Here is a 10,675-nt window from a genome sequence, read left to right as displayed (position 1 = left end):
CCCCCCTCCGCTGCCCCCGCTTTTTCCTGCGCTTATCCATTTCTGTGCTTTTTTAAAGTCGCTCGTTCTGGGGGCCGCTGCGCTGGGGACGACGGGCTCCTCCGCGCTGGCCCCCCTTTCCTCCCCACGAATCTTTCGAATACCGCGTTTCCCCCACTTGGCCCCCGTGACTTTCATTTTTCTTCGCACCTCCGTTGTCCCCCGTTTCCCTGCCGCGTTTCCCTCTTCCCCCCCATCTTCCCCCCCATCCCCCCCCCCCGCAACCTCGCCCCGCACAGCCCGGGTGGGGGAGGGACGGGTCGCTCTGCGCCGATGCCGAATTTGTTGTTCAACGACCTCCGTCCTTCCCGCAGGTCTGCGAGGAGCAGAAGTGCGAAGAGGAAGTTTTCCCCTTGGCGATGAATTATTTGGACAGATTTTTGTCTTTCGAACCCCTCAAGAAAAGCCGGTTGCAATTGCTCGGAGCTACCTGCATGTTTGTGGCTTCCAAAATGAAGGAAACGATTCCTCTGACCGCGGAAAAACTGTGCATTTACACCGACAACTCCATCAGACCCGACGAGTTACTGGTAATTGCGTATTTAATCACCTCAGGCCGGAAAATAAAACCAGAGAAAAAAATAAGAAACAACAAAGAAACACCCCCCGCCCCCATCGCCAAGCACGCTGATGGGGAACCCCCTTCTCAGGGCCGGGCATGGCCGCATCCTTCCGCCTGCACATCCCTCGTCTCCACGGGGCTGCGGACCCCCCGAGTCCCCCGCCCCCCCCTCCGAGGCTGCCCCGCTTGGAGCCGGCGCGGCGAGGCGCGACTTGGGCTCCCCCTGGTGGCCTCACCGGGTGCGGCGCTTTTCTGGGTGCGTTGGGCGGCCCGGTCCGGCCCCGGGTGTAGCGACCACCGCGGGAGGGTTCCGCCGGGCCGGGCGTGGGTAACGGGGTGCGGGTGCTGCACGGCCCCGCTTGTACCATCTGGGCTAACGGCGCTTTCCCTCCGTTTCTTCCTCCTCTTCCCCCTTCCTCCCTTTTGTCTTTGCAGCAAATGGAGCTGCTGCTGGTGAATAAGCTGAAATGGAATCTGGCTGCAATGACCCCCCACGATTTCATTGAACATTTCCTCACTAAAATGCCTCTGGCAGAGGACACCAAACAGATCATCCGTAAACATGCTCAGACTTTTGTGGCTCTGTGCGCTACAGGTATGAGCCCTGCACGCCCCGCAAAGCGCGTCGCTCCCCTGCGCACAGCCGGCCCTGGCTCGCGGCTGTGGCTAATGTGGGCTCTCGGGGCTGTGGGGAGGGAGCTTAAGCCCTGATTATTGCCCTTGTTGTTTGTAGAAGGTGGATTACTCCGCACAGGTAAGCTTTCTCAGAAGATACTTCTGAGCTGAATGCGTTGGCTGGGGGGAAGCGCCGTGTTTCTCTGTGCAGCAGCACGGGATGCATGCTGTGGGGCACAATCTTTTCGCCTCCACACACTGGGTATTATCAGTGCTGGGGCAGCAAGAAGCTCGCTGCCCACACAGGGGGAATCTTGCCTGCAGATCTGTCCTAAGACAGCTTTATAGGCGGAGGGAACAGCTCTGTGTGGGGGGTTTGGAAACTTCCCTCCCGAGCCGCCTCTTCCCCTTTGGCGGCAGTGGCAGGAGCCACGCGGTGCGGAGGCTTTGCTGGCGCGGGCCCGGTGCTGCCATCTGCGCCCCAGCCACGTGCTGTGCCGCAGCCATGTGCAGAGCCATGTGCAGGGCCCCGTGCAAGTGCTTGCCAGGCCGGGTCCGCAGGGCCCCGATCGTTGGTTTCAAGGGCACCGTGCCTGTGCGCGCCGCGGCTTTGAAGTTCCATGTTTGCATGCAGAGTGTGTGTGTGTGCGTTTGTGCGTGCGCCGGCTTCACCCGCTGAACCCTGGCAGAGCGGGAAGGAAAAGCTGTCCTCCAGATCTCACGGTTCCCACAGACTGGAGCAGAGAGGAGCAGGACAAAAGAAGTCCTGGAGGGAAGATGGATCCTCTGCTCAAAACGCGGCGCCTTCGGTGTGTTGGCTGTCGGTGTGACGAGACAAATCCACAAATGGCAAAGGAATAAGGAAGAAAAAGCAGCCAAAGCAAATGTTCTTTTGCAGTAGCACGTAAAGAGGAATGCCAGACACTGTTAGCACTGATAAAACATAGTGCAAAGGAGATACTGTGCTGCATTAAACGCTAATATTTGGTAGCGGCCGTGCTGGAAGATATCAAGCATGCTGTGGCACCTGGGAAATCCTCGGTGGGATGTGTGGTCAGCCCAGTTAGGGAAGCTCGTCTTCCAGATACAGGTTTGGTAAAAAGATTCGAGAGATGTCCACAGGTACTTGGAAGAAAACATGGGTTACACAGAGCCTACTGGTAGAGGCCCAGAGACAGAACCAGACCCTCGTGGGACATCTATATGCACTGGCATCACTCGGCACGGTGGGGCGGCTCCAAAGTCAGACTGCAGCAGCGCTGCTCCAGGATTGGGGCGTGCAGCCCCCCAGCAGCCTTTGCACCACCTGCAGCAGCATGACGGGAAAGTCAGATGTGCTCTCTCCATGGCAGAACCCACCAGATAAGGCTGCTGGGACCCTGAATGTGTAACTTGCTGGTTTTGATGCTACCCCAGCTGTTAGCTAAAAAGAACAGTTCCCCTGGCCTCCCTTTGGATATGGGGATGGTTAACCTAGGTTGTTGTGTTGGCAATGACAGGGATGAAAACAAGAGTAGTTCAAAGGTTGGAGACTCGCTAAGGGTCCAGTACTTTGATCTACTGTCGGTGTTGTTAAGTTTCTTCTAGGAAGCACATCTAGAGCCTTTACTTAACACTGGTACAAACCACAGCTGGAGAATGCATCAGTAAATGAGAGCCATGTTCTGGGAGTTCTACTTAGCTTTTGAAAAACAATGCTGAGCTCACCGGAACTGGGGCCCTCTTTGGCTCCCTACTCAAGCTGGGAATATTTCCTGGGGAAAGTGCACGCAGAAGGGCTGCCACTGGGCTCTGTGTTTTTATTGTTATTTTTGGATGTTGGGATTTTCTCTACCTTTTGCTTTCCCCCGCGACTTCTTTGTCGGCTAGTGAAGATAACATGTGGCTTAAGTATCATCTGGACTTTGCTTTGCTGTTGTTGGGTTGTGTTTCCCCTTGCCAAAACGAACCTAGATGGACTGCAAATGCCTTGTGTTGCCTGGATGCTGTGCTGTGGGGCCCAATCCAAAGTCCACTGGAAACACTGTGAAACTCGCTGAAGTGGCCTCGGGGGTGAGCTCAGTATGTCCTCTGCTTGAAGTGCACGGCCCGTGTCCCCTTTTGAAGGAGAGACTCCTGAGAGGAGGCAGCAAAATAATGCTGGCGTAGAAAGTAAGATCTCTGCCAGTTGGCTTAGCAAGGTGAATGCTGTGGAAGTGTTTGTGGATGAGCGTGCATGCGTGCTTGTTCCAGAACGAGAAGGTTACGTCGCAAGGTGAAGTGGAGGGGAATTCCTTCTGAGCTCCCTCCTCCGTCGCCTGGCTAGTAGAAGTGCATTTGTTTGATTAGGTTCAGTTTCGAGAAATACATTTTCACCAAAGGATGTCTTTGTGCTGTGGTGGGTTTGGGAGAAAAAGAGGGGGAAAAAAAAGAAATAAAAAATGACCAGGGGTTGTTTGAAGTTAACACATAATTGAGCTTAATGAATGGGGCCTTGGCATGGCCGAACAAGGCAGGGATAGCTCAAAAGGAAGCAGGCCTCTTTTGGCCCAAGTTAAGACCAGTGTTGAGGGAGAACTGCGGCTCTATAGAAGCATAACAATGAATAGCAACAAATATTGGAGCTTCAGCATTTCATTATGTTCCTCTGGTTATCAAAACACACCGGGCTCCTTTTATATTATTATTATTATTGCCGTTATTGTTGTTGTTGCTTTCCTCCTCTTGAACGGAGAAAGAAAGATCTCGCTTTGAAACAACCGGGTTACAATTCTCCTATTCTCTGGCCTTTATAAAATTGGGAGTCTCAAGGTATGTGACCAGTTGGAACCTGTTGCATCTTGCAGCAAGTGATTTATGTTCGCAGTTTTGATTTGCCTCAATGAAAAGATTTTCATTCATAGCCCCCAGCTCTCCAGACGGATGGAACTGCTGCTCCATTTAAAAAGGAAAAGGGGTGACTCGCCTTGTTAGGAATTTTTTTTAAAGCGCTGCAGCGCCTATATGCCTGCTTTGTCCTCCCTTCAGGGTGGCTGGCATTCTTCTCTCTCCTCCCCCTCCCCTCTCTCTCTCTCTCTCTTTTTAACAACGCTGAAGTTGTTTATTCTTTTTGGATGAAGTCTCAGATAGGCTACTGGGGATGTGTGCTTCAATTGATGGGGCCCCCTACCCCATTGTGGCTGTGTCAGGTCTAATTCATCTCACCGAAGCCCCCTTGTTCCTGAGCGCTCAATAGCGCAAGATGAGGCGATGGAGGCTGACAATGATGCCACACTCTTCACTTGGGGGCATCCAATTACAGGCGAGAGGGGCCCCCTGATTAATATGCTGAAATTAGTGGCCTCTGCCACAAATAATTCCTTGTTGAGTTGCAACAAAAAGGCAGTCCATGCTGCTTGTCTGGAGTGGTTATAGGGACAGACACAAACTGGTCATTTAAACTTCATTATCACTTTTCCACCTTGGAAAGAATGAGGGTGTGACTATGAATTCGTGTTCTTGTTTACTGCTCCATTTAAAAGAAGAACGCAAATATTAATCCCAAACATGATCTTGTCAGGATGGACTTCATTAAACTGACACATTTTGGCCACGTCCTGTGCGTGGAAAGCAGTCGATGTTGGCGTGAAGTCACTGCCACTGCACCCCACTGGAAACCAAATCACGGTGGGATTCACGTTTGCCTGCTGAAGGCCCTTGCTTCTGGAGCCCACCTGCCACTGCCTTTCAGACTTTCAGCTGGGAGACCATCTGTGGAATGCGTGTGTTGTCAATAACCAGCCTTAACTACCTTGATCTGGGGGAATGACAGGAGCTTGATCCAAGGTGTGTGTACTTAACGTCTGTCCTGAAATGGGCGGGTTAGGAAAAGGGGGCAAATTACGTTTGCTTTGAACGTGGTGGCGTGCAGGAGATGGCTTTAGACCAAGGTTGGCTTTTTGCTGGCAGCTCATCACAAAAGCTGGGCTACAATTAATCGTGTTGGTTTTAATGTGAAGGTTCATAGAGCACAGGGCGCGGTGCCCTTTTGAAGGTGGGCACTGCTCTGGGCTTCAATAAGGCGTCAGAGATATGCGGACAGATTCAGAGGAGGGGGCTTCCACAGGGTGGTGGAGGCTTTAGTTTCACTGGTAAAACATTGTCACAGAAGTTATTTTATCATAATAAAGGAGATGCATGATTTAATACTCACGCTGTTCCACTGAGCTCTCTGAGCTGTCCATTCCTTTGATTTCATTCAGGGGTTTGACAGATGGTTTATATTTTTTCGGCCCAGAGGAAGTTGTATTCTGATAAAAGCTTGAAGGAATGTATCTCAGGTTCTTGCGTATAATGTGGCATTTCCCCTTCTTCCTCGCAAAATCAGATGTTTGCTTTTGTGCCCCTTTTTCCTTTTCTTTCTGATTCCCCTACGAGGTGTACGCTGCCACACATCAAACGCATTCCTGTTCAACGGAAAAGAGTCTTAGCATTAAAACGTGGATTATTCTTATTAAAAAACACGCACCAAAACCATGCTAAATGGCAGAGATAGCCCCTTAAGGAATCATGGGAGTGGCTTTGTGGAGAGACCTACAGCACTGCAGTCTGGAAGGGGGCCCAGCCTCTTGTCAGCATGGTGTCACATCAGAATGTAACTGATTGTCCGCCAATTCTTGGGACCCCCGTCACTTAGTTATGCTGCATTTACATTAAATCCCTGTTGCCGGGATGGATGGCAGCCACTGACAAGAGACTAGGTCGAGACAAAGCATTTTTAAGATGAAACCTTAATTTAAATATGGATTATCTGCCTCCTGACAGGGCTAAGCGGTCTCTCTCTTCCTTTCTTTTTGCCGATGTTGCTGTTCATTAAAGCCATATTCCTTTGAATGTCAGTGCTCTAAAGGGCCCGGGGGCTCAGGTTGGAGTGCACCTAGGGCTTGATGACGTGCACTACTGGGGAACGGGAGTGGGCTTCCCAAGCGGTACGGCAGCATATGGGCAAAGCGCTGTGACACTGCAGTCCCCAAATGACAGTGCCCTACCAGGTGTTGTGCGCAGCGGGCTGCCCGCCTGGACTGCTGTTGGCAGGTTGGGGCCCATGGCATCTCGGAGCGGGAGGCACCAGTGTTTGGGTGCAGCAGCTGGCAGCTGAAGCCATGTTGGGAGAAGAGAGTGGATGTGTATGGGCAGGCTTCTACAGCAATCATTTCAGTCTTTTTTTTTTTTTTTTTTCCTTTTTTTTTTTTTCCCCTCTTCTTTCTTCATACAGATGTTAAATTTATTTCAAACCCACCTTCCATGATCGCAGCTGGCAGTGTGGTAGCAGCTGTGCAAGGCCTGCATCTGGGGAACACTAACACTTTCCTCTCCTATCAATGCCTCACACATTTCCTATCACAAGTTATCAAATGTGATCCGGTAAGTGACTCTTCTCAGTTGATCCTTCTGCCTTAGAGTTTAAGAATGAATGCCTGCTTGCTGTGCAGTAGCTAATCTGGCAGTAAATCTCGGTAAAGGTCAAACCTCAGAGGGTGTTTTCTGAAGATGCTCGCTGGTGTTGGTCCCTGTTCTGTGCTGTCATTACAGCCATTATTAATCGGCAGTTACAGTGCTGCAGCTTACTGATAGGAACACCACATCCAGCTCTGGTGTTCCTGAGAGGTGTATCTGACAGTGCAGAGGAAACCCTGAGCTGAGTTGGGGATGAATTCAAAAGCCGTAAGTTGCCTATAGGTAATTAAACAGCAGTCTGTGCAAAAGAAAACCATTAAAATAAAGGCGAGGAAATAGTTACTGGGATCGCAATAAATGGACCTCGTGGTATCTCTGACCTTATCTTTGACCATACTTGAGGCCTTTTATTGTGCCAAGTGGTGTGAAAAAGCCCTTCTTAAAAGAGTTCTAATGATCTAATTTGGTTTATTACGTGCTAGACCTGCACAGTAGCTGGTATTGAATTCCTTTTTGGAACAAATGCTTGTCCCACGACTTTCTGACAAGGTAGATGGTCCTCACAGGACTCTCATTTTGCCCTGCAGCTTCCAGGAGATGCACATCAGTAACTAGCGAGCAATAAACCTTTCATGAGTGAATGGGCCAGGAAGGGAGCCTACAAGGAAGACCTAAAGTCAATGATCCATGTCATAATGGTGTGTGAAGTTGGGGCAGAGTTGAGCTTTGTTTTGCAACAATGTGGAAGACCAATAAATAGATGCTTTTAAAAGGTTCCTGTGAGGTCTCCCACTGCTGGACAATGAGACAGATAAAGACAAGTCTGGTTAGGGCAGAATCTTTGAGATGCTGTTAAATAATTTTTCACGTTAATAATTTAAATCCATAGAGAGTTTTATTAGTCCAGGTCCATCAGAACTAGTTTTGTGTAACTGGGTGTTGTTGGTGGGATTGAATGATTTCTGGAAAGATGAATGCATCATAATGAATTATTCACAGCAGAATATATTACATCAGATAAACAACTGCTGACAAATATTATATCACAACTTCTTTGGTCACTTTCACAACGCCTCAGATTTTAGAGTGGTGTTTTTGCCATTTACGTTACCGCAGCTGAAGTAGCGTGGATCCAGCACTGAAATGTTAGATGTTATAGGAACACTGAAGTAAAATATTGTAAATATTTGGTGCACACATGTCATGCTTTCAGTGAGTTTGGGAACAGTGTAGGTACATCAGTGTATGATTGGCCTCTCCTTGGCGCAAGGTGGCTGAAGGAGGTACTGAGGAAAAATTCTAGGCATGCTGTTGGTACTGACACCATCTGACTCAAATACAGGCAGTATTTAATGATCTCTGACAGAACACTGAAGGAGATGCTCTCACACCTTGGAGAACAAGAGCATGTTCTTATATGACTTACTTGACTTATTTGATGACAGCTCTTTCAGAAGAAAATTGAGCAAGAAGGAAACTAATGCTTCTTTCTTTCTTGTCCAGAGTCGTCATAAGACCACAACTTGTACGACCTGAACTTAAAAAAACTAAGATCTTTGAAAGGAAGTAACTCTTCCAGCTTCTGTTGCTAAAGATATTTACTTGTTAGTGCAGCTAGAGTTGGAAGTAAGGTTTCTGTAGAGGTTGTTACAGAAAATGAGCAGTTATGCTATATGTAGATATATGTTGTGTTTGTAATTAAGTAAGAGTACAGCATCTTTCACTGCTGTTACTTTGGAAAGGACAGATTGCTTGGTTTTGTACACAGTGTGATGCCCCTGCAGTTTCCCATAAGGCAGGCCCATGTAAGCCTACTGCCAGTATCTGTTTAGCTGGCATCCACGTGAAGTTTGTTACTCTACAGCGATGGTTCCCCTTTGTCAGCCTGCATGACCGAAGCCCTTTACACTGATGTGGCAGAAATATTAAGAGTGTGCATTATAACAGCATGGCTAACGTTCTCCCAGATTATCTATTAGCTAGAACAGCCGGTCTGTTGGATTTCAGGTTATATAATTACACTTTTTTACCTTTAGTCTCAAAGAAAGCTGAATCTAAAGTAAAATGGATATCACCTGATTGGAATTCCTTTATGGTTCATGTTTATGTTGGTAGGAGTCCAATTTCCCATTTTGCCTTTGATCAGGGGTAATTAGAAGTCAGATAATCACAATTAGAAGTCTTGGGCTGTCTTCCATCATTCTATTCTTGACCCCATCATCCAAACAGATGGAATTTTACCTGACATTCATTTCCAGGCCAGAAATTTGCTAAACTAGATTAGATTGGGTTTCCATGCTGTCTGTTAGCGCGTTGGAATTCGTCTCCTGCCTGCCCCTACTCAGAGGCACCTTCAGACATGTGCTTGTTATCCAGAGCGGGTCAGGCAGTAACAAAGGACTTCCAAGCAGCTTCTTCTTTGTTGTTGTTATTTGTTTCCTTTAGTATCTGACCCTGGAGTGTGATCATGTCTGCTGTGTGTGTTAAAGGTATTTGACCACATCAGTTAAGCTAGCAAGTCTTTTTTTTTTTTTTTTTTTTTTTTTTTTTTTTTTTTTTTTTTTTTCTTTTTTTTCCACTGAGGGTCTTAATTAATCCAGGAAGGGTTTATGACCTTGAACAAACTGTGGGCATTGAAAATTTGGGTAGAGAAACAGAAAAAGTTGTTGGAGAAGTTATCAGGATAACGCACAAGTTTAAGTGTTTGCTTTTCAGGAATTGAGAAGTAGTGGAGAATTGAAAAACAAAGCTTGTATTAGGCTGTGTTCATGGTGAATTTTGTCTTTTGCAGTTATTTTTGCTAGCCCTAAGGTTATTCGCTCACCTGGTGACTGACTGAGTAATACACGGTCTGAAACAGAATGCCTGACACTTAAAACAGTCTGTCACCTGCAGCAGAAGGCTGCTGTTGATAAAAAATTTGAAGGTAATTGCCTTTAAAAACATGTTAGGCAGTTCTGACACGCTGTGCTGCGAGACTTTCACTGGAATTGAAAATATCTGTGGTCAAAAAAAACTTCAAATGGTGTAGTTGTATGTATTAATTGGCAGCTGAATGCCAGAGGGAGAAGAATAGGTATTTATTGAAATCCTTTTGAATGGTTTGAGTTTTCAGGACTTAGACGTGCTACATGCAAATAGCAGCATTAAAAATAAAACAGGATCTTGCCTTTGTGCTATGAACAATACAACTAAGCTTCAAGTTTGGAACCGGGGCATGCACCTTCGTTACTCAAAGAATGATCTGAAAAAGGTCCACGTTACTGTAAAGAGAAAATCCCCAAACTGCTATTCATGTGCTGTTTTAATACATCTAATTCCAAGTGTGACTGAGGTAGACGCTGCAGGATGGGTGAGCAGCAGCCACGCAGACAGGATTGATCTGTCATATCTCAGGAAGGGGTGAGGGGCTTCGCAGGGAACGTAGTGGGAAGGCCAGAGGAATGCAGGAGCCGAAGGCATCATGACTTCAGGATATGAGGCGTTTCTTTTTGTCATTTAAAACGCTGTGTGTCTCTGTCAAGAGGAAATATTACACTAGGGTTTAAACCAAGAGAGGTCATAGGTTATGTGTTTTCAGTGAGCTGTAACTGATGGTCTGATCTGCTTAGAGGTAGGATTAACCTCCCTCTCTCTCAGAAAGGCCTCGCAGAGAATTGTTTGCTTGGGTTTCTAATCTTATTTTACCCCAAATGCCATGTGCCCTTATTGGTGGCAGAGGAGATTCTTGTGGTAGTGGAATCAGTGAAAAGCTGGTAGATCACACAAGAAGCCTCTGAATGAAGGCAGAATTGAAACTGGGAAATAAAGAAAACAGCAGGCAGGTCACCCTCTCAGGAAAACAACATTCATTCTCAGTCATGCACATCCTAACACTTTTGACGGCAATTTATCATGGAAGACTGGGTTCACCGCAAGGGCTAACACATGTCATAGGTTAAATCAGAAAAGGCAGTACTGAAAGGAAACTTCAAAGTCCTTCAGACACAGAGTTAAATATGTTGGGAAAAAGCTGACGATATTTGTTGCATAGATAAGAGTAAA

The 10,675-nt window shown here is 47.4% G+C and overlaps 2 protein-coding genes across 4 annotated transcripts in view; one reads left to right on the top strand and one right to left on the bottom strand.

The window, feature by feature from the left end:
- CCND1 (cyclin D1) overlaps window positions 1-10,675 on the top strand; it is a 15,609-nt gene that overhangs the window by 1,667 nt on the left and 3,267 nt on the right. Inside the window, exons 2-4 of the mRNA XM_015863635.2 lie at window positions 354-569; window positions 1,037-1,196; window positions 6,450-6,598. Coding sequence (XP_015719121.1) covers window positions 354-569; window positions 1,037-1,196; window positions 6,450-6,598 — 525 coding nt within the window. The remainder of the gene's footprint in view (window positions 1-353; window positions 570-1,036; window positions 1,197-6,449; window positions 6,599-10,675) is intronic.
- LTO1 (LTO1 maturation factor of ABCE1) overlaps window positions 2,860-10,675 on the bottom strand; it is a 26,581-nt gene continuing 18,765 nt past the window's right edge. The window contains exons 5-6 of one of the 3 annotated variants that reach the window (XR_004307614.1): window positions 5,388-5,640; window positions 2,860-3,588 (exon numbers count right to left, since the gene is read on the bottom strand). Coding sequence is in view for 2 of the 3 variants with exons in the window: in XM_032445190.1 (XP_032301081.1) it covers window positions 10,130-10,147 (18 nt within the window). In the remaining variant the exon portion in view is untranslated. Of the gene's footprint in view, window positions 5,641-9,917; window positions 10,148-10,675 lie in introns of those variants that run through there. The other 2 variants (XM_032445191.1, XM_032445190.1) reach the window with 2 other exon arrangements.

Source organism: Coturnix japonica, chromosome 5, assembly GCF_001577835.2.
Source record: "Coturnix japonica isolate 7356 chromosome 5, Coturnix japonica 2.1, whole genome shotgun sequence".
Classification (NCBI taxonomy): Eukaryota; Metazoa; Chordata; class Aves; order Galliformes; family Phasianidae; genus Coturnix; species Coturnix japonica.
Note: the sequence above shows the minus strand (reverse complement) of the source record. Positions and strands in the feature narration are given on the sequence as shown.